The following is a 24,708-nucleotide window of genomic DNA, read 5'->3' on the forward strand; positions in this document are numbered from 1 at the left end:
TGTTCGAAAATTGGAAACTGATTTTTGCAAAAGAAAGTAAAATGGTCATTTAATTGATTGATTGCTTTAGATTTTAAAACGGCATATCAGTTATTCTGCCCATAATTGAAAATTCGGCTATTATGCCAAATCAAGTATTCCGAGAAAAACGCGAATTAGTGTGTGTCACAAAATCTCCGTCAAGGCAATTTCCCATAAGAGTGGCATTATTAGCCGTTTTGTTTTTTGTATCGGCAGCCAAGTCTAAACACTATTTCAGTAAAATTCAAGTTCCAGAAGATGCGTTGGAACATCCTCTACCACCTGGTGCTAATACCTCGTTTTTGCCAAAAGTGGATATTAGCCGTTTTTTCAATGGTGGGCAGTATTGTAATTCTTAAATTTTTGGCTGTTGCTTAATTTTTAAATCTTTTTGTCTAGGCAGTTTCCGGTTGGAACCGGTTCCAGTGCCTAGTCTAGGACATTTAATTTATTTTTGAAGGATGGTGAATTAGGATGATTCCTTGAAGTTTTGTTCAGTGGAAAAGTTTTTGTTATATTGACTAAAATATATGTGGGCAGAGGTACCCCAAGGAATCCGGCATATCTCCGGTAAAAATGGACAAATCTGGATCTTTTGCAATCGGAAGCATCAAATTTGGTCAATTCTACCAAATGTTGTAACGTTTTCGAGAACAAAAAATAGGCGTCAAATCGACGCTGTCGTGCTATCATGTCGCACCCGCCATTTCGACGTTCCGAGAAAAACGCGTTTTAATGTTTGACCTTGAATAAACAAAAAACGAGAGCTCGCAATGTAAACAATGAAAAACACGTTTAGTTTGGTTGACCATTCTGTGCATTGCCCCGAAGTTTGGTTGAAGTTGGTTTCCGGTGTCCCGAGTTATAATTACAAATGTTTACGGTAGTCTAACTTGTACGTGCGTCAAACGCATTCTGAACTGAAATCCCTTTGGCCAATTGTCGCACTTACATCAATTTTCAGGAAGTGATAAGATAGCACGACAAGAATGAAACTTCTTTCATATGAAAAGGGACAAAAATCCACGGAGCTTTTATGGTTTTTATTGAATATCTCAGGATTGGAATCGAATTTTGGGGATCTGTGAAAGTCAAAAGACGAGGCATTGTGAGCTGCACAAAATGGCGTTTCAACTCAATTTGGCCCAAAGTGCACGTACGACAAGTTAGCACGACGGCGACGAAATAACTACCCAAGCATTTGAGGGTATAAATTAAATTGATAAATACAGCATGTTGATTTACATTAAAACACCTGATTTTTTTAGATAAGCAAATGACCAAGAAGGTTAAAGTTGCCACAAATAAATAAATAAACATCAACAATCTGATTCTTAAAATTAGAAGACAAAATAATCAAACTGGCTTAGAATATGATTGCAGATATCCAATCTAAAAGAAGCAAAAAAATATACTTGATTTTTTTCGGTAGCATTTTGTGTCTGAAGTTTAGCACAATATTTTTTTTTATTTAAGAATTTGCTTATATTCATTTTTTATTTACGAACTATACAATGTTTCAAACAACTGAAAGAAACCCACTTTCAAAAAATAAAACTATTGGTTGGCAATTTAGACTAAATATCCCATATGCTTTTTGTTCTATATAGAGTTAGGTGATGGAATAACTTCATTTCTTGATCTTTTTTGCGTTGACCTAACAATATTTACCACTTAGTTGCTGAAATATTATACCTACAATGATTTTTTTTTCTCATTCAATAATTTTCAAATATTAGTCCCATAATTTAAAACTTCACAATTCAGTTTTATTTTGGAATATTGTGCTCTGTACTCACCTCCTTGACCATTCACATTGTTCTAAACATATGTAGCAATTGCACAAACATGCAATTGTGAGACTTAATTAACAATGGAGTGATAGTATTTTCGAAATTTACGACAAATAGTTTTTCACATCCGGCTCGAGAAGCCATTTTATTAGGTCCGCCACGGCTTTTAAAAATTGTTCGATGACTGGTCCTTCAGGGTGTTCATGCAAAAATGGCACATGCAAACGAGATAATCTATTTCAAAAAAGGAATAATCCTGCGTCTACTTCAAGTTGAAGCTTATCTTTCCAGAGAAACTTGAATAAAATTGATATTTGAGAAAAAAGGCAGGCAAAAAAAATTAATCAATAATTTAAAGAAATTTTATGCATAACGAATTGAAAATTATTCAAAACATATATTTTCCTTCACTTTTCAATATTCTCGTGTGTTTGAAATCATTTTGAAATAATTTGTAAAATATTTAAATAAGGGTGCACAGCAACGCAAAAAGGGTTTTTTTTTGCAATAATAGTTTAAGAGGCATTATTTGTAGATTTTGCTTGGTTTGTTCTAGAGGTCGTATCGATGTCGAAAATGTTTTATTGAATTATTTTTCAAAACCAAATAAATGACTCGAATACTTCAAACTTACGTGAAATTTCCCGAGGAATCCAAATATATAAAAATATATAAAAAGGAAGCTTTGAAGGATGTTTGACATTTGTTTGTTTTTGCTGGACGTTGCCATGATTGCTTGCATTGTTTGCGTGTAATAGTATTATATAAGAATTTAGAATTTTGTTTTATTTGATTCCTTATTTTCCCTCTAGTGTTGTACAGTAATTCAATAAAAACGTTAAAAAAATCCAATACATTTAGAAGGCTGTACACGGAGAAAAAAGAGTCCTCAAAATCGTGAACAAGCGTTCATGAAATTGGGAACCACGAACAAAGTGTTCCAATTCCATGGTACGATTTTCAAAAACGTACCATGGAATTTGAACACTTTGTTCGTGGTTCCCAATTTCATGAATGCTTGTTCACGATTTTGGGAACTCTTTTTTCTCCGTGTAGATAAAAATTTATTGAATTATTTTTTAAATCAGCTTAACAAACCATAGAAATTCTGATAACATTTTGAAAAACTTCCACTCCGTAAAGCATCCAGAACCAGACAGCATCACCTAATTTACCGTCAGCCTCGTCTCCACCACAACCGGAAAGCAGCAAGGAAAATCCCGTAAATGAATTGGGTTGACCTAGGTCACGACCTTCCTTACTTTTTTACCCCCTCCCCAAAAGTCGGTCCCCGCCAGGAGGGGAGGGTCGAGGCCGCCGCCGTCTGGTTGTTTTTGTGTCGGTTTTTCCCCGCACAGTTTTCTCTGTCTTGTGGCACAATTAACACATTTTCCGCGAGTATTTTCCTCTTTCCTACCCCTTGGTTTCCCACCCTCACCACCAATTTCATTCATTCATTCATTCATTCGCTCGTGCTAAGACTGTATTTAATAAGGATCTCCCCTTCTCCACTTTACCCGCATTTTCCTTAAATAATTATGCCTCATTCCTTGAGCAAAACTGTGTTTTAAACGTAGAATCTTAGCCTGTGTTTGTGCCTCCGCGCAAATGGCGCTGTCATCGAGTGTGGTTTCGGTTGGTGGTATTAGTGTCGAGAAAATTCCATCTTTCCCAGAAGGAAAAATTGGATTACATTCGAGATATTCTCCGCTCTTCTCGAAATGTGGATTCTCCGATGTGAACGAAACCGACGACGACGATAGAGAAATTCTTCGCTGAAGTATATAAGAACGCACACAAACATACGAGAATTTGCACAAAAAAAGAAGAAAAACATGGAAACTTGGGTGGAAAATATGCGCAGTCGTGAATCAATCCACGGGAAGTAACGGAGTGGAAACTGACAGTCGAAGCACGTGCGATTTTCGTGCTGCGTGCGAGTAACGGTTGTAGAGTTGCACAGTTTTTTTTTTTTTTTTTTTTTTTTTTAATTTATATTTATTTTGATTTTCTCTTCCATGTACATTCATTCAGTTAAAATATTATTGAGTGTCCAATCACAATCGATGACTTTTCACCTCAATTTTAAATACTAGCAACTTTCATTTATTCATGAAATATTGTAGCTTTCGCTATTCAGTGATTTCAAATGTAGGAGGTCCTACATGTACAAAAGGGAAAAGGGATACCTTAAAACTAACTTATAAACTATATAAAGAGCGGATCAATGCAGCTGAAGACTGCAATGATTTTTGTCGAAATGCATCAATTATCTTATTGGACATAACATCCAAAGTGTCAACTTCGGCTAATTGATGAAGTTCACTGGTGCTGAACCAGGGAGGAAGTTTCAGAATCATTTTCAGAATTTTGTTCTGAATCCTCTGAAGTTTTTTCTTCCTGGTTAAGCAACAGCTTGTCCAGATCGGCACAGCATAAAGCATGGCAGGTCTGAAAATTTGTTTATAAATTAACAGTTTATTCTTGAGACAAAGTCTAGAATTCCTGTTTATAAGTGGATACAAACATTTAATATATTTGTTACATTTAACCTGGATACTTTCAATGTGATCCTTGTAAGTAAGGTTTTTGTCAAAAGCAAGTCCAAGATATTTCACTTTATCCTCCCACTTTAAATTTACCTCATTCATCTTTATAATGTGATGACTTTTTGGTTTAAGAAAATCAGCCCTTGGTTTGTGAGGGAAAATAATAAGTTGAGTTTTTGCAGCATTTGGAGTAATTTTCCATTCTTTCAAATAAGAATTGAAAATATCCAAGCTTTTTTGTAATCTTCTTGTGATGACACGAAGGCTTCTACCTTTGGCGGAGATACTTGTATCATCAGCAAAAAGTGATTTCTGACATCCTGGGGGCAAATCAGGCAAGTCAGAAGTAAAAATATTGTATAAAATTGGACCCAAAATGCTTCCTTGAGGGACGCCGGCACGTACAGGTAGTTGATCAGATTTGCTGTTCTGATAACATACCTGCAGAGTACGATCCGTCAAATAATTTTGAATAATTTTCACGATATAAATCGGAAAATTAAACCTTTTTAATTTCGCAATCAAACCTTTATGCCAAACACTGTCAAATGCTTTTTCTATGTCTAGAAGAGCAGCGCCAGTAGAATAGCCCTCAGATTTGTTGCTTCGAATTAAATTTGAAACTCTCAACAACTGATGAGTAGTTGAATGCCCAAGGCGAAATCCAAACTGCTCATCAGCGAAAATTGAATTTTCATTAATGTGTGTCATCATTCTATTAAGAATTATTCTTTCGAATAATTTACTAATAGATGAAAGCAAACTAATGGGCCGATAGCTTGAGGCTTCAGCAGGATTTTTATCCGGTTTCAAAATCGGAACTACTTTGGCATTTTTCCAACTACTGGGAAAATATGCCAAATCAAAACATTTGTTGCAAATTTTGACCAAGCTACTTAAAGTTGCTTCAGGTAATTTTTTAATTAAAATGTAAAAAATGCCATCCTCACCAGGGGCTTTCATATTTTTAAACTTTTTGATAATAGATTTTATTTCATTCAGATCCGTATTAAAAACATCATCTGATGAAAACTGTTGTTCAAAAATATTCTGAAATTCTATTGAAATTTGATTTTCAATAGGACTCAGAACATTTAAGTTGAAATTATGAGCACTCTCAAACTGCTGAGCAAGTTTTTGAGCTTTTTCCCCATTAGTTAATAAAATATTATCACCATCTTTTAAAGAAGGGATTGGTTTTTGAGGTTTCTTAAGAACCTTTGAAAGTTTCCAAAAAGGTTTGGAATAAGGTTTAATTTGTTCGACATCTCTTGCGAACTTTTCATTTCGCAGGAGAGTGAATCTGTGGTCAATAACCTTTTGCAAATCTTTTTGAATTCGCTTCAGTGCAGGATCACGAGAACGTTGATACTGTCTTCGGCGAACATTTTTCAGACGAATCAAAAGCTGAAGATCGTCATCAATAATGGGAGAATCAAATTTGACTTGGACTTTAGGAATAGCAATATTCCTTGCATCCAAAATTGCATTAGTTAAAGATTCCAAGGCTGAATCAATATCAGCTTTGGTTTCTAAAACAATATCATGATTTAAATTATTCTCAATATGATGCTGATACCTGTCCCAATTAGCTTTGTGGTAATTAAACACAGAACTATTGGGTCTGGTAACTGCTTCATGAGAAAGTGAAAAAGTTACTGGAAGGTGATCAGAATCAAAATCAGCATGAGTCACTAAAGGACCACAATACTGACTTTGATTTGTCAAAACCAAATCAATTGTTGATGGATTTCTAACAGAAGAAAAGCAAGTTGGCCCATTCGGGTATAAAACCGAATAAAGACCAGAAGTGCAATCTCTGAATAGAATTTTACCATTGGAATTTACTTTTGAATTATTCCAAGATTGGTGTTTGGCATTAAAATCACCGATGATCAAAAATCGAGATCTATGCCGAGTAAGTTTATTCAAATCCCCTTTGAAATAATTTTTATTTTCCCCAGTGCATTGGAATGGCAAATATGCAGCTGCAATCATAATTTTCCCAAAAGAAGTTTCAAGTTCAATGCCCAAACTTTCAATAACTTTTAACTTAAAGTCACGTAACGTGCTATAAGTCATACTACGGTGGATAACTATTGCAACTCCACCGCCATTTCGATTCATTCGGTTATTAGTTATAACTTTATAATCTGGATCACTTTTCAAATAAGTGCCAGTTTTTAAAAATGTTTCGGTTATAACAGCAACATGCACGTTATGAACTCGTAAAAAGTTGAAAAATTCATTTTCTTTCGCTTTTAAAGAGCGAGCATTAAAATTCATAATATTGATGGAATTACTTAGATCCATGATTAAACTTCAGGGTAAGAACAACATCATTCGCAAATTTTAATCCAATCTGGATTGCTTCCATCATGGATGTAGCATTACTCATTGTTTGAATCAAACCAAACAGTGAGTTTTGCAAAAAAGTCATTTTTTCAAACGTAACATCGCCGAGATCAGAAGATCCCAAAGCGTTGCCAGCAGAAAAATTTTCAAATGAAATTTGAGGTACCTGTCCAATTTCAGGAAGATTGGTAGAGGATTTAAAATTCGTGGATGAACCCGAACCCGAAACGACGTTGGCATAAGAAATACCATTAGTGTTACCTAACTTTTCCACGGTAGGGGTATTTCTAGCATTGTTCGAGTGAGACAGCACGAACGTTTGATTTAAAGATGCAGGTACAACCTGACTTTGAGAAAATTTCGGTTTGGATTTCGGCTGATGCTTAGCACGAGAATCCAAAACCTTTTTTCTGATGGGGCAATCCCAGAAATTTGATTTGTGATTTCCACCACAATTTGCACATTTAAATTGGGTGACTTCTTTCACGGGACAATTGTCCTTGTCGTGAGAAGAATCCCCGCAAACCATGCATTTTGGAATCATGGCGCAATGATCAGTACCGTGACCGAATGCCTGGCAACGCCGGCACTGGGTCAGATTCTGGCCATTACCGCCATGTTTCTTAAAATGCTCCCACTTTACCCGTACATGGAACAAAAACTGAACCTTGTCCAAAAGTTTCAAATTGTTGATTTCATTTCTGTTGAAATGAATCAGATAAAATTGTGAAGTCAAACCAAAGCGAGAAATATTCCCGTTTGATTTTTTCTTCATTGGTATTACTTGGGATGGGGCAAAGCCAAGCAACACCTTAAGTTCGTTTTTGATCTCATCCACCGACAAGTCGTTGGAGAGACCTTTCAGGACCGCCTTGAATGGACGAGCATTCTTGGTCTCATACGTGTAGAAATTGTGTTTGTGGTTTTTCAAATAACCAACAAAAGTTTGGTGATCTTGTAAAGATTCCGTCAACAAGCGACATTCTCCTCTTCGACCAAGCTGGAACGAAACCTTCAAATTGCAAGTTTCCTTGCAATTCTTCAGTTGCGTTCGAAAGCTGGCCAAATCGGAGACGGAAGTCACTACAATTGGCGGAGCCTTTACTCGTTTCTCGACGGCAGAAGGCTCAGTACGAGGAGAAGGATCTTTGTCAACAGTTTCGGATAAAACACCGAAACCGTTTGCCAATGGAATTGGAGGATTGACCTCACTTTCAGAATCAGAATCAGACCTCGGATGAGGCTGTTTTCTTTTTCTGTTTCCGTTAGCCGGTTTAGCGTTCAAACGCTTCACCGACGTAACGACCAAATCTTCAGAAGATTTGCGTTTACCTTTGTTTTGACGCATTTTGCAAGCAAAGTTCTCTTAAAAAGATGGCTTCGTTTGTAAAATACAACAAAATTTCAGGTGGGGTTAGTCTTGAAAAGACTGTTTAGAATTTGGGAAAATAACTCAGGTAGTCTTTAAAAAGACTGTGAATTTTTTTTTGAAATAACTCTGAGCTTAGGTAGTAAAAAATACCGCAGCTCTAGTGTCCGTTCGCCACGAAGGTTCGCAAGACACTAGAGTTGCACAGTTGTTAGTCTTTGGCTGAGACTAACTTGTGTGTGTAGGATAATGTCGGATTCAAAAAAAATATAATGATTTGAATGAATTTTGAGTTTTGAGGCAGGAACATTTAACTAAAAACTAAAAACTAAAAACTAAAAACTAAAAACTAAAAACTAAAAACTAAAAACTAAAAACTAAAAACTAAAAACTAAAAACTAAAAACTAAAAACTAAAAACTAAAAACTAAAAACTAAAAACTAAAAACTAAAAACTAAAAACAAAAAACTAAAAACTAAAAACTAAAAACTAAAAACTAAAAACTAAAAACTAAAAACTAAAAACTAAAAACTAAAAACTAAAAACTAAAAACTAAAAACTAAAAACTAAAAACTAAAAACTAAAAACTAAAAACTAAAAACTAAAAACTAAAAACTAAAAACTAAAAACTAAAAAACTAAAAACTAAAAAACTAAAAACTAAAAACTAAAAAACTAAAAACTAAAAACTAAAAACTAAAAACTAAAAACTAAAAACTAAAAACTAAAAACTAAAAACTAAAAACTAAAAACTAAAAACTAAAAACTAAAAACTAAAAACTAAAAACTAAAAACTAAAAACTAAAAACTAAAAACTAAAAACTAAAAACTAAAAACTAAAAACTAAAAACTAAAAACTAAAAACTAAAAAACTAAAAACTAAAAACTAAAAACTAAAAACTAAAAACTAAAAACTAAAAACTAAAAACTAAAAACTAAAAACTAAAAACTAAAAACTAAAAACTAAAAACTAAAAACTAAAAACTAAAAACTAAAAACTAAAAACTAAAAACTAAAAACTAAAAACTAAAAAACTAAAAACTAAAAACTAAAAACTAAAAACTAAAAACTAAAAACTAAAAACTAAAAACTAAAAACTAAAAACTAAAAAACTAAAAACTAAAAACTAAAAACTAAAAACTAAAAACTAAAAATTAAAAACTAAAAACTAAAAACTAAAAACTAAAAACTAAAAACTAAAAACTAAAAACTAAAAACTAAAAACTAAAAACTAAAAACTAAAAACTAAAAACTAAAAACTAAAAACTAAAAACTAAAACTAAAAACTAAAAACTAAAAACTAAAAACTAAAAACTAAAAACTAAAAACTAAAAACTAAAAACTAAAAACTAAAAACTAAAAACTAAAAACTAAAAACTAAAAACTAAAAACTAAAAACTAAAAACTAAAAACTAAAAACTAAAAACTAAAAACTAAAAACTAAAAACTAAAAACTAAAAACTAAAAACTGAAAACTAAAAACTAAAAACTAAAAACTAAAAACTAAAAACTAAAAACTAAAAACTAAAAACAAAAAACAAAAACCATGATAATGATTTTATGATTTTATGATTTTATGATTTTATGATTTTATGATTTTATGATTTTATGATTTTATGATTTTATGATTTTATGATTTTATGATTTTATGATTTTATGATTTTATGATTTTATGATTTTATGATTTTATGATTTTATGATTTTATAATTTTATGATTTTATGATTTTATGATTTTATGATTTTATGATTTTATGATTTTATGATTTTATGATTTTATGATTTTATGATTTTATGATTTTATGATTTTATGATTTTATGATTTTATGATTTTATGATTTTATGATTTTATGATTTTATGATTTTATGATTTTATGATTTTATGATTTTATGATTTTATGATTTTATGATTTTATGATTTTATGATTTTATGATTTTATGATTTTATGATTTTATGATTTTATGATTTTATGATTTTATGATTTTATGATTTTATGATTTTATGATTTTATGATTTTATGATTTTATGATTTTATGATTTTATGATTTTATGATTTTATGATTTTATGATTTTATGATTTTATGATTTTATGATTTTATGATTTTATGATTTTATGATTTTATGATTTTATGATTTTATGATTTTATGATTTTATGATTTTATGATTTTATGATTTTATGATTTTATGATTTTATGATTTTATGATTTTATGATTTTATGATTTTATGATTTTATGATTTTATGATTTTATGATTTTATGATTTTATGATTTTATGATTTTATGATTTATGATTTTATGATTTTATGATTTTATGATTTTATGATTTTATGATTTTATGATTTTATGATTTTATGATTTCATGAATTTATGATTTTATGATTTTATGATTTCATGAATTTATGATTTTATAATTTTATGATTTTATGATTTTATGATTTTATGATTTTATGATTTTATGATTTTATGATTTTATGATTTTATGATTTTATGATTTTATGATTTTATGATTTTATGATTTTATGATTTTATGATTTTATGATTTTATGATTTTATGATTTTATGATTTTATGATTTTATGATTTTATGATTTTATGATTTTATGATTTTATGATTTTATGATTTTATGATTTTATGATTTTATGATTTTATGATTTTATGATTTTATGATTTTATGATTTTATGATTTTATGATTTTATGATTTTATGATTTTATGATTTTATGATTTTATGATTTTATGATTTTATGATTTTATGATTTTATGATTTTATGATTTTATGATTTTATGATTTCATGATTTTATGATTTTATGATTTTATGATTTTATGATTTTATGATTTTATGATTTTATGATTTTATGATTTTATGATTTTATGATTTTATGATTTTATGATTTTATAAATTTTTTTCTCCATTTTAAATTTTCTGCTCATTTCATGAAAAATTATGCAGTTCAATAACCTTACCTGTATTCCGGTCACAGTAACACAACTCACAAATGTTCCACTTCCTGGTGGATAAAAAATGACGCATCCTCAAGCTGAAAACCCCAGAACCAACCAGAACTACAAAAAAACATTCCCGAAAGCTCAGTCAATGACACTTGGCCTGGTGAGAGCACACAACTGGCGTGCCAATTTGCATAACATACGACTTTGGCAGGATTCTGATCGAGCGCGCGCGTAAAACATGACATATTCGGTGCACTTTTATGCTACACAGGCAGCTGGATCCTCAACCCAGATAAAAAGGATCCTAATTGATTTGGCACATAAATCAAGCATCCGCTGCTTGCGCATCGCATTTGAATAAATTACGCAACAACTGCTGCCCTGCCAGGTAACCCAGCGCAGGTCTAACATTTCACGTGTGATGAACTTTTTTTTTTGCTGCGCAACAATGTAATTAATTTGCATATTATGCTCGGAGTTTCGACGGTTGATGCTCGATGCTGAAAGGAAACTCGTTTTCTCCGATTTTGGCACCGAACGGAAAGGGAAAAGAAGGGAACCCTTCCACGTATTTTTTTCATTATTACGGTTAGGACCTCCGATTTCTGCACATCTTTATGCCCCGGTACCTGTTTGAGATACATCGACGCAGCCCGGGACTTTGACCTGGAACATAACTCTTAGAAGAAACGACACCGGGAGGGGGAAAAAGGATTGCAAAAGTATCAAGTTGACTTTTAAGGTGATTTATAATTTCTCACCGGTTTGTATTGATACTTATCTGTTGAGTGACAAAGTTTTGTTATCTTCTGACAAAGTAGTTTTTTTTTTTAACTATTGTTGTTTAATTATCAAATTATTTCAACACAATTTTAATTATTCCTACAAGTTTACAAATTTCACAAAAAGCTTTGTCAAATAAATTTATTTATTTATTTTAGTTTTTTAATTGTTTTAAATCAGATTGCAGTTTGCATACAAATGATTTTGAATATTTGATAGTGAGCGAGTTGTGGCGCTATAACCACGGCAAATAGTGTCCAGGGCATTCGTGGAAATACAATGTCCCATCCCAGAGGGTCCCGGAGTACCAAACCTTCTTAGCATGGTGCTCCCAACGAATACAACCAAATCACGGAGCGTATGGTGGTGTGTCCCCACGCTTCTTCCTCCCCTGTCGATTCAGAATTGTGTTGTTGTTCGAACACTCAGTGCTCAAACTAAACCCAATTACGAGTCATCTCTGCGATACGGCTTTACACAGTAGGCCTGGCCGCTTTAACGCTTGTGGTGTTTCAATGCATTCCGATGCAATGGCGCACTACAAATGTTAATAAATGACAAGAAGAGTGCTAGGCGTCATCTAACCTAAGGCACTCTCCAGGATCCCTTCGAAAGATTGGCTGCGCTAGGGTCTGATTAGATTAGATTAGATTAGATAATTTTGAATATTTGATAGGATTTTTCTCTGTTCACACGAAAAAGAAGAACTTCTTGGTGAATCGATCACATTAGTTTCCTCCGTTCGTTCGAATTGTGCATATGATTAATGCCTGCAGTGATTGAACGCTTTGAAACGATCGAGGATTTGCATATCGACGCGTGAAATTTTAACCATGTTGCGAAAGGGGGAAACATAAATGCAAATCAATCTAACACTGATCGATCCGCAGAACAAGAAAATTAATTGACAAATTCACCTTTTGAACCGTTGAGGAATTCACTTTCCCAGGACGCTCTAGAAAAAAATGCAAGGGTCCACTTTCGAAACCCCTTTTGTAAGAAGAAAACGTAACTTCTCAAGACGGGTTAGAACCGAAAGTTGCACCAAGTTGGGAAGTTTATGCAAATGTGCAGAGGTCCGACAGCGGCCAGCGGGAGTTGATTGTGATTCAAATTTGGCGAGCGCTCTGGGGCGGTTCGATGTGCGTAATTCAATCAACTGTTGGGCACCGCCAAATCGAGGGGAGTATTCAAATTAGTCAGGGGTTTATCAGTCGGTGGGCTCCGGCGTTGGTGCCTTGAGCGTTTTACGGTGCGTGCGTATGTGGGAAAAAAGGAGTTTAGCGAGGAGTTCATTGACTCTTTAGATTTATGTTCTGATGATTTCTAATGTCAGTAGAAAATATCTACTTGGATAATTCTCTACCAACTCACACGAAATCGGGAAAAGTTGCCCCGACCCCTCTTCGATTTGCATGAAACTTTGTCCTAAGGGGTAACTTTTGTCCCTGATCACGAATCCGAGGTCGGTTTTTTGATAACTCGTGACGGAGGGGCAGTACGACCCCTTCCATTTTTGAACATGCGAAAAAAGAGGTGTTTTTCAATAATTTGCAGCCTGAAATGGTGATGAGATAGAAATTTGGTGTCAAAGAGACTTTTATGTAAAATTATACGCCCGATTTGATGGCGTACTCAGAATTTAGAAAAAAACGTATTTTTCATCGAAAAAAACACTAAAAAAGTTTAAAAAATTCTCCCATTTTCCGTTACTCGACTGTAAAATTTTTTGGAACATGTCATTTTATGGGAAATTTAATGTACTTTTCGAATCTACATTGACCCAGAAGGGTCATTTTTTCATTTAGAACAAAATTTTTCATTTTAAATTTCGTGTTTTTTCTAACTTTGCAGGGTTATTTTTTAGAGTGTAACAATGTTCTACAAAGTTGTAGAGCAGACAATTACAAAAATTTTGATATATGGACATAATGGGTTTGCTTATAAACATCACGAGTTATCGCGATTTTACGAAAAAAAGTTTTGAAAAAGTTGGTCGTCATCGATCATGGCCGTTCATAGTCACCCGCGACAGACACGGACGACGAAACAAAGAGAAACGCAAAAAGTAACTTTTTCAAAACTTTTTTTCGTAAAATCGCGATAACTCGTGATGTTTATAAGCAAACCCCTTATGTCTTTATATCAAATTTTTTGTAATTGTCTGCTCTACAACTTTGTAGAACATTGTTACACTCTAAAAAATAACCCTGCAAAGTTAGAAAAAACACGAAATTTTAAAATGAAAAATTTTGTTCTAAATGAAAAAATTACCCTTCTGGGTCAATGTAGATTCAAAAAGTACATTAAATTTCCCATAAAATGACATTTTCCAAAATTGGGAGAATTTTTAAAACTTTTTTAGTGTTTTTTTCGATGAAAAATATGTTTTTTCGGAATTCTGAGTACGTCAACAAATCGGGCGTCTAATTTTACATAAAAGTCCCTTTGACACCAAATTTCTATCTCATCACCGTTTCAGGCTGCAAATTATTGAAAAAAACCCTCTTTTTTCGCATGTTCAAAAATGGAAGGGGTCGTACCGCCCCTCCGTCACGAGATATCAAAAAACGGACCTCGGATTCGTGATCAGGGACATAAGTTACCCCTTAGGACAAAGTTTCACGCAAATCGGAGAGGGGTCGGGGCAACTTTTCAGTATTTCGTGTGAGTTGGTAGAGAATCCCCAAATAAAATTGTAATTTTTGGTATTTTTGGATTAACGAATTTATAATATTGTTACACAAAAATTTGCAATCGAAAATGGCTCAACAAATTGTAAAAATGCACCGTTTCGAGTTATGTGTAATTTTAAGAGTTACAGAAAAACTCTTTAGTATTTTTATTGCAATTTTAAAATACTTTATGAAATAAAAGCAACGCTGCAAAAAAAAAATACTTCTAAAATGCCAAGCAAATTCCCAGCAATTCTCTTTATTAACTATGTTATCGTTCTTCTGGTTGTACCGCAGCAACCTCTTAATTCCTTTTTTTTAAATGGGTTTTACTCTGTTGTGTTGTGTAATTAGTCCTGATTTCGCAACTCGCGATATCTAGAAAACTGATGGTTTTGTTTAAATATTATATTTTGTTTTTGCGAAATTTTCTGGTCTTTTCATTCACATTGCATTGTGTTGGACTTTTGAAATCTTGTCCAACATTAAAAATTAAAAAATAAGAGTTTTTAGCTTTTCCTGCATCTGCATTCTAAAATTTCGAAAATAAATTATTTAAATGTGTGGAAAGATTCAGTTTTCAACATTGAAAATGGAACGAGTTGAGAATTGAGGGCTTACTAAATTTAGTATCTCAGCAACCATAGGCTAATCAAAATTAGAAAAATGTAGGCCATTTTCTTAACTTTCCGAAAATAATGTTGTATGGGTGTTTTCCTTAATAAAGCCTTTGGAAATTTCAACAAACTTATCATTTTTTTCGACAATTTTTACCTTAATATGCCAATAATTTGGAAAGCGAGAACTGATTATAAATTTGTAAAATTGTTGCAAATTTGATTTTGCATCTAAAAATGGTTTTCTAAATATTGTGCAACATTTTTTTTTCTCCAAAAAACATTTTTTTAAGTTACAGCTTTTAAATATAACTATTAGCCATAATATTTAGGTAAATCGATAAATTAAAAAAGTATTAATGTCTAATAAAATGGTTGAGTTATTTTCAAAGTGATCTAAAAATTATAAACAAAAATGTCATTTGTATATAATTTATAAACATGAAAGAGATATTTTACACATCACATATAAAAACACAAAGTTGAAAAAATTTTGGTAAATAAATGCTTCAAATAAACTTAATTATTCATTAAAATTGAAACATATAAACATATTTTTATTTTCCCAGTTCTCATCACTACTTTACACAATCTAACTAAATCGAGAAAAAAAACCACAAGCCTCACGCAAGTTCGTTTTCCAACCAAGTCAAACATACTCAACACAGAGAAAAACGCCGTATGTGACTCATCTGCCTTCTGTTACGCAACTGACAATCGGCAATCAACTGCAAGTAAAAATAAAGCTAGGCAGCCGCCTAGGGCCAAAGGGTTGAAAAACCAACAACACAAAATCCGGAACAATAACATACACGGGTACGCTCATTAAAGGAAGAGAGAGAGCGGCAGCCACAGGTGTTGAACGAGGGTCTTAAGGGATGAACCCTTTCACTTTTATAATGTTGCTGCTGCTTTACCTGAAGTTGAAAGGGTTCGAAACAATTTCAGGCCTATTTCTTCAATTTTCAACCCTTTTTCCCTCTTTTTTTCTGCTCGACTGCTTGGATGTGCAGTGATCCGATGATGATGATGATGAGAGCCGTGAGAAAATATCTTGTCGGTGGATTGTGGCGTGGAAATTGCGATTTTGAGATCTTTTTTCTTTTTTTTTTTTTTTAATTCAAACAAGTAGGTTTTATCAAGCTTTTATTTGAACCGTTTCGTTATTTGTTTCAATTATATAAAGTAGTTTGATATGCAAAATTAAGCTTCACTGTATCGTTAGGATTTAGACATATTTCTTGTAATTTTTTTTTTCAAATATTGCTTTTAAAAGTGTTTAAATTTACATCTTTTCATATGTAACGTTTGATCTTATTGTGGAAGTTAAGAGTGATTTGTTTACATGAATACTTATTATTTAAATGGTTTGTTTATAGATAACATCAATCAGGTAAAATTTTAAGATACAACAATGGTGTAGGGAGAAATTGCTTCTTTATATGTTTTTTTTAATATAATTAAAAATATTTTTATTTCTATCAACATTTACAGCTCATGAATCAAAAATAACTACAATTATCAGGCATTTATCGTTTATAAACAATAATTGACATCAATGAAGTTGACAAACACTTAGAACAATTAGGTTTTAAAAGTTATAAAAACGTGAGTTTGCAGCAATTGAGTAAAATATTTAAGATGATTATGATAAGTTCTAAAAAAATTACGGCTCATACGATACTGCACGCTGCAATTAAGTTTAACAACCCATTTCAGTTGGAATTTCAACCCTTCAAAATAGAAAAATAGAATTCATCCAGCTGAAACATCCCTCTTTTCCAACGTTTCATTACTCCTCCCCTCTAACGAATGAACTTTATAGCACCGTTCGGCAAAGCTTTCCCTTTATTCTATTTATAGATTCATTACCTCAACACAACCATAAACCCTCATTTTATCCTAGACAAAAAAGGATAAAACGGATGTCCTTGCTATATTCTGTGATTTGCTTTTGAACCGGTTTCTTTAGATTCATTTTAGAATGGATAACTTTTCGGTTCAGCCCTCTGCCGGAGGGTAGCTAAGTTATAATCGAGGAAGTACATTTGCTAGGATCTATCCGTTATCCTTATTGTTTCATGCAGCTTTTCGAAATGTTGTATGCAAGAAATGTGCTATTGAATCAACCATTTGAAATTAACAATTTTCTAGCTTTCAAAAAAGTGATGAGAATATTTGCAGCAAAAATAAACAAGAAATTTATTATTTAAATAAAAAATATTGCTTGGTAATTTAAGAACATCCATTTACTTTAATTCACAAACAAGTTCTCTTAACAGAACAATTATGAAAAATTAAATCACAATGTTCAAACAATGCCAATACTTCTCTTTGACTCCTTGACTTTCTGAACCTAGGAAACTAAAAGAGCTGAACATTTATTTCTATTGGAGCCACGTCTGAATAAGTTCCCGGGCAGACGGTAATAACAAAATTCATGCCATTTCAATAACAAATATTGTTAAAATAACAGAAAGTGTTATGGAATCTTCTTGACAAATCCATTTTTGCATAAGGGTTTAATAACAGTTTATGTTATGATAACAAAATTTGTTATTGATCTGATATTGGTTGAAAGCCAAAACAACTTGGGAATAAGATTTTTTGTTATTGAAGAAGAACTCCAACTGTTATTGGGATGATCGGATTAGTTGTTAAAATAACAAAAAATAATAACAAAGATTTGTTCGAAGAATAACTAAAAATGTTATTAGCCTGTTATTACAATAACAACCCAATAACAAAAAAAAATCATAGCGACGAATAACAAATCTTGTTATAAATAACATAAAATGTTAATGGTTTAGTATTTTCAAATATCAAAAAATGTTATTCCAAAGTTATTTCCGTCTGCTCGGGTTGGATCATTTTTTACGTTAAAACTGACCCGAGCAGACGGAAATAACTTGCGAATAACATTTTTTGATATTTGAAAATACTAGGCCAATAACATTTTATGTTATTTATAACAAGATTCGTTGTTATGATTTTTTTTGTTATTGGATTGTTATTGTAATAACAGACTTATAACATTTTTAGTGATTCTTCGAACAAATCTTTGTTATTATTTTTTGTTATTTTAACAACTAATCTGATCATCCCAATAACAGTTGGCGGTATTCTTCCATAACAAAAAATGTTATTCCAAAGTTGTTTTGGCTTTCAACCAATATCAGACTAATAACAAATTTTGTTATGATAACATAAACTGTTATTAAACCCTTAGGAAAAAATGGATTTTTTCAAGAAGTTCCATAACACTTTCTGTTATTTTAACAGTATTTGTTATTGAAATGGCATGAATTTTGTTATTACAGTCTGCCCGGGGAATTTGTAGAAAGCACGTTATAGAAATTTGGATAAAATTGATCTTTTCCTAGAAATATTCTCATTAAATTTGATTTCTGTAAAAATAGAACCTTAGAAAAAAAATCTATATCTGTACACTTTTTTATAAACTTTACTCAAATATTTGAATATTAACTTCAAATTATTCAAACACTCGCCCGTAACCACATTTATGGTCTTTAAAAAAAATTTCCCATTTCAAATTCAAATTTTCAAGTTATTTTCAACAATTTTCGGATAGACCTAATTGCCTGGAGTTATTTTTGCATGTTACGAGACTATATAACCTTCAGAGATATTAGATTCGATTTTTCGGTTTTAGATGGGTCATTCTCTGCCAACTCACACGAAATCAGAAAAAAGTAGCTCTGACCCCTCTTCAATTTGCGTGAAACTTTGTTTTAAGGGGTAACTTTTGTCCCTAATCGCGAATCCGAGCTCCATTTTACTGCCTGGAATGGTGATGATGGTTTGGGAATTCGGAGTCAAATAAATGTTTATGTAAAATTGGACGCCCGATTTAATGGCGTACTCAGAATTTCACAAAAAACTTATTTTTCATCAAAGAATAAAAAAATAATATGAAAACTTCTGCCATTTTTCGTTACTGGACTGTTATTTTTTTGGGACTTGTCTGTTATTGAATTTTCTTGTGGAGTCGATCCTTGGATAATAGCTTGATTACAAGTTATCTCATCACAGTTTGGTTTTAAATCTTTTTGTCCTGTCGATTTAGTAATAACAAATGGTGTTATCATAACAAAGTTTATTACTGATTGAAAATTTTTGAATGAAATTGAATACCATTTTATGTTATTTCGATCATGATTTGTTATCCGTTTGTTTTGAATTTTTTTGTTATTGGTTGGTTATTTCAAGAAAAATAAAATAACAATGTCAGTTATTTTCAGTACGATTTCTCTGATATTATCTGAGTTATTTGAACAGCTTTTCTGGGTACTTTAATAACATTCTTACTGTACGCACTACGTAAACTTAACTTAACTGTTCTTGTGTTGTTTCATTGCAGGTGACTTGTCTTGGACATTTTGAAGCAATTTTGCCAACTTGAAATTTTAATAAACAAAAGTTATACTAAAAAGTATTTAAGTTTTGTAAAATCCAAATATTTATATCAAATAACTTTATATTATTGGTTAAATGAAGTTAAAACTCAATAAATACGCAAAAAATCACTTCCATTTTATGTTTCGAAAGATTTCCATAGGTTTTGAAAAGTTTAATGAAAAAATAAAAGTGTCTCATTGTTACCCATGGGTTGAAAGAATGGGGAACAATGAGACAGCCCAGGATTCTGAATATATTCTTAATTTTGGTCAAACCTAATGAAAGGAAATTGTAGCCCAACTCATTCCCTATGGAACGTCGAAAGAAATAAAAAGAAATATTAGTTTTGGTGTTTATGGCAGCCTACGAGCGAAAAAGTAATGTTTGTCCATAATTTACTTTTACATCCCAGAATCAGACATTTATAAATAACTTTGTAAGGGAGCGTCCATAACCAAAGCCACTATCATGGCAGGAGTGTATCCAGTAGACACACCTTTCCCCCAAATATGAGCCTGATTGGTTGAAACCACGACTTGTGAGAGCCATTTTATCATTGTTCCCCGTGTCTCATTGATGACTACTCTACCCTACATACATTTCGACATGTCTAAACTAATCTAAACCGGAACTACGAAAAAAACTGTACAATAGAAATAATATCTAGTATGTAAGAAAATTGTAAGTAGTCTACATAAGCTTGACGAATAAACAATAAATTGTTAAATCTTGGTGCCAGGTTTTGATCTTCTCGTGTTTTTATGAGTTATTAAATCGTATCAAAACTTGTTATTCTTGAATTATTTCCACATTCTCGGGAAATTTTATTACGTCATGATTCGAATTCCTGGACGCTTCGAAACCCGGACACTTCATCTTGTTTTATCAATTATGTGGATATTAGTTCGCATAATTATTGGCTAAACTGTGTTATTTGATAAATTTTAACATCAACTTTCATTTCAAATATGTTTGGACGCTGTGGCCAATGCTAAAACAATTAAATTAAATCATGTGATTACCAAAACTGTAAAAAATTTCTGGTGAAATATTTCATAGGCTTCCGAAGCACCGGGAAGGCAAAGCAGACATTTTTGGTTCTGATTTCCTTAAATTCTAGCAATTATTTATACAAAATATCGATTGTTTTGATGTTAACATCTTATTTGAGACCTAAAGAATGCCATTCACTCAAATTTCGGCCCAAATTTGTGCGATTCATAAGTAAAATCGAGTGTCCGGATTCGAAGCACAACAAGTCATTTTAATTTGGAAATTCTGAGGAAAAATGGTTAGAAAAGACATATTTTGCATGCATTCTCTTTTAATTGACTGTGTTTACTACATCCTGATGATATTTCTACATTTCTAACTTATTACATTATTTTTTTGCCAGCTATAACAAAAATGATATGCTACTAAGTGTCCGGATTTCGAATCATGACGTTATACTTTTTGAATCTGCAATAGCCCAAATGGGATTTTTTTTAATATAAAACATTTTTTTTAAACGTCGTGGTGTTTGTAACTTTAAAGGATTATTTTTTAGGATAGTTGCCGGGCGGCAACGGGGATTTCCGGATTTATAATCACCAATCAATCAAACGCAAGGTTGGCGAATGCATTTCGTGTATTGAATAGAGTAGATTATAAATTTCTTGTTTAAAGAAATTGAAATACAAATTTTGCATAAGTACAAGCTAATTGTAGGCTAATTTATTGATCTGACTCTTCTTCGAAGGCAGATATTTTAGGTTAGTTCTTTTGCATGCCAAGACAGGCCACGATCGATGTCACGAACGCGATCGCGGCTACTTGACGTCTGTTGACTGTCAACGGACCGACACGGCAAGGCGATATCGATCAGAGTTATCCCGGTATGGGTGACTTGTTGCACGGAGGTGCGTTTAGCGCTCGCTGCGCGTAACAAGGGTGTAACAATATTCTACAAAGTTGTACTTTTCCTGTCATTCTCGAACGACGAAACAGCCTGATTTTCGCTACCAAAAATAACACAATCGAATAGTAACCCTTTCAAAACAAATGCTGAAAAGTTCTTCTTTTCAGAACTGAAACGAACGCTGAAAAGTTATCAGCACTTGTTTGGAAAAGTAATGCTATCCAACATTTTTTTGATTAAAATGATTCATTGGCTAAATAAATGGACATTTGACTTATAATTCTGTACAAAGGGTGTTTTTAGGAATTGCAAAAAATGTTGAATGGAACTCGTTGCAAAACTTGATTTTTTCATCACTTGTCGCATTTATCCAACTCGGTGAACCTCGTTCGATAAATGTACGACTCCTGCTGAAAAAATCCTCTTTTTGCAACTCGTTGCATAAACTAAAATTTAATGCCCAAAACAGATTTAAAAAATTTAAGTGTGGGCATATCCACCTTTGACATTTTTGCCGCATGTATGTAACCCATTAAGAAAAAAGATCAACCCAAATTCCAGACAAATTCAATCATTTATTACACACAGTACGCCTGTATATTGGCTTGCAACCTTCCGCCGTGCACGGACGAAACTTGAATGGCGGTGGCCACGGCAGTGCCAACTCCCCCGGTCAGTACGTTGGCGTAGAACGGCACCAGATTTTCTGACCAAATTCGGATGTAACGTATGGCGGTGGCCTGCAACAAAATTAAAATAAACAGAAAAATTTGTTAAAGAAAATTGATATCAATTGATAATACCAACCGGGGTAAACATAAAGGTTTGCATCGTCGGGAACAAACTGAACGCATATCGGTTGACGTTGCTGCTGAAGCACGGCGTCAACACTGGGGTGTAAGTTCCGAAGGTATACTCGCTGGCCGGGAAGAAGTTGCTGGTGATCTGCGCCTCCGAGCCCGTGAAGAACGCCCCAGCCAGGATCAGCAGCAGCAGCAGCAGTGCGGTGGTTTGGTTCATCCCGATCGGGCTTTCTGGGATCAATTCGCGGCGTTTCGGCGCTTTACGACGATATTTATAAGCTTTTGGAGTTTGTGACCATGGAGAAAGTGGCCGCGAAAACAAACAACGCGCCAATTAATGGGAAATTGGGATTAAGATAAGCCGAAAAGTGGCGGAACAAATCAAGTCGTCTGTACCCGGTGCCAATGGAGCGTAATAATGGCGCTAACGAGGAGTCAAGGAACCAGTTTAATTCATGATTTCATCAATAACATAAATTTTCGATACGGATGCACTGCCCATGTTCACATAAATGTCCCATATGCAAAAAAAACAGCAAGATGAGAGTAACGCATTTGAAGTTTGTCCTACACTTAAGGCTATGTGTACAGTTATCGCGAAAAAACTTGATTTCATCCTGATTTCTAGAACAAAGTATGTACTGGATTTTGTAAGCTTTTCTGGAAGATCACACGATTTTGAACCAAACTGCATCAATAACTCAAAAGCGATGAAAATGCATATGGGACATTTATGGATTTTTTTTTTTTTGGGAACTTTGAAATGACGGAATTCAGTTTTATTTAATCAGTTTATTAAATATATCACTTTACGTACAATAAATTTGAACATTTGCGTTGAGTTTTCCTCCGAAAATGGATGCAAGCTGAATTCGAACAGGAAAAACGGACAGAAAAGTCGCGTAAAATGGCAGCAAATTGTCCGTCCAAACTCGGATGTATCGTACAGCACTCTGTAAGATAATAAAAAATAACTTCTTTGATAAGCCTTTTACAACTAACGATCTCAAAGTTTCATAATTCTTACCGGTGGTGTAAATCCCACAATCTCGGAAATGGGACCCAGGGTGACGATTCTCTTGTTGACACTCGTACTGTAGCACGGTGTCAGCGTAGGCAGGTACGTCCCGAAGGTGAACTCGCTGGCCGGAGCCTGGGAGGCCACTCCGGTGGCGATGAGCAGTCCCAGGAGAACCTGAATCGAACGCGGTCGGCGGGTCATCTCGTTTGGGCCAGTGGAATATTTTCGAGCTTTTATAGTGCTTTTTTTAGGGAGAAAGTGGCGATCTTTAACATGAGCAGTGGACTCCAATCATTTTTTTTAGTAGAAGAGTAGAGTAGATAGGAGAAAAAGTACATACGTGTATAATAGGGTGCCAAGAAAAAATGACCTCCTGCTCCACAAGCGGAAAACGAATTTTTGGGTTATTTTAAACATCTGTGAACATTTTGAGCGAAATTGGTTGAGATTAACCCATTGATACCCGAGCTTAAAGTTGGTGAAAAAAATGTTTTCCATACAAAAATGACTTTTTAGAATCGCTTATAACTTTTCATGGTCGAGTTTTACAGCTTTGGTATGTTCTACAAAGTTGCAGAGCATTAAATTTCCAAAGAGAATCTCACTTTTGCGAATATTTGGATAAAAGTATCGTATCCTGCAGACCAAACCGTAAGATGATTGGGTTTTCCATACATTTTTTTTTCGATTTTTTCCATACAAACTTCACTTTCGAGTACCAATGGGTAAATGTTGACCGATTTTGCTCATATTTGGGCCAGAGTCCTAAAATAGTTCAAGGAACAATATTCAGCTTGTGGAGCGAGGTTTTGAGAAAAAGTCCCATATTCTGGGCACCCTAGTGTACAATCGCTCTGTCACTGGTCACCAACAATTATATCGGATTCGTTGTATTTACCAACGTAGTAAATCATAAAATCATAAAATCATAAAATCATAAAATCATAAAATCATAAAATCATAAAATCATAAAATCATAAAATCATAAAATCATAAAATCATAAAATCATAAAATCATAAAATCATAAAATCATAAAATCATAAAATCCTAAAATCATAAAATCATAAAATAAATCATAAAATCATAAAATCATAAAATCATAAAATCATAAAATCATAAAATCATAAAATCATAAAATCATAAAATCATAAAATCATAAAATCATAAAATCATAAAATCATAAAATCATAAAATCATAAAATCATAAAATCATAAAATCATAAAATCATAAAATCATAAAATCATAAAATCATAAAATCATAAAATCATAAAATCATAAAATCATAAAATCATAAAATCATAAAATCATAAAATCATAAAATCATAAAATCATAAAATCATAAAATCATAAAATCATAAAATCATAAAATCATAAAATCATAAAATCATAAAATCATAAAATCATAAAATCATAAAATCATAAAATCATAAAATCATAAAATCATAAAATCATA

General features: G+C 32.6%; 2 protein-coding genes across 2 annotated transcripts; both read right to left on the reverse strand.

Moving 5' to 3' along the window:
• Positions 1-21,990: 21,990 nt before the first annotated feature.
• LOC128093613 (uncharacterized) lies at positions 21,991-22,466 on the reverse strand. The gene is made up of 2 exons (XM_052711078.1): positions 22,237-22,466; positions 21,991-22,169 (listed from the first exon to the last, which is right to left on the reverse strand). The coding sequence occupies exons 1-2, from the start codon at positions 22,447-22,449 to the stop codon at positions 22,008-22,010; spliced, it is 375 nt and encodes a 124-aa protein (XP_052567038.1). The 5' UTR covers positions 22,450-22,466; the 3' UTR covers positions 21,991-22,007.
• Positions 22,467-22,990: 524 nt separating this feature from the next.
• Positions 22,991-23,481, reverse strand: LOC128093262 (uncharacterized). The gene is made up of 2 exons (XM_052709390.1): positions 23,260-23,481; positions 22,991-23,185 (listed from the first exon to the last, which is right to left on the reverse strand). The coding sequence occupies exons 1-2, from the start codon at positions 23,452-23,454 to the stop codon at positions 23,042-23,044; spliced, it is 339 nt and encodes a 112-aa protein (XP_052565350.1). The 5' UTR covers positions 23,455-23,481; the 3' UTR covers positions 22,991-23,041.
• Between the last annotated feature and the right edge of the window lie 1,227 nt (positions 23,482-24,708).

Source organism: Culex pipiens, chromosome 3, assembly GCF_016801865.2.
Source record: "Culex pipiens pallens isolate TS chromosome 3, TS_CPP_V2, whole genome shotgun sequence".
Lineage (NCBI taxonomy): Eukaryota > Metazoa > Arthropoda > Insecta > Diptera > Culicidae > Culex > Culex pipiens.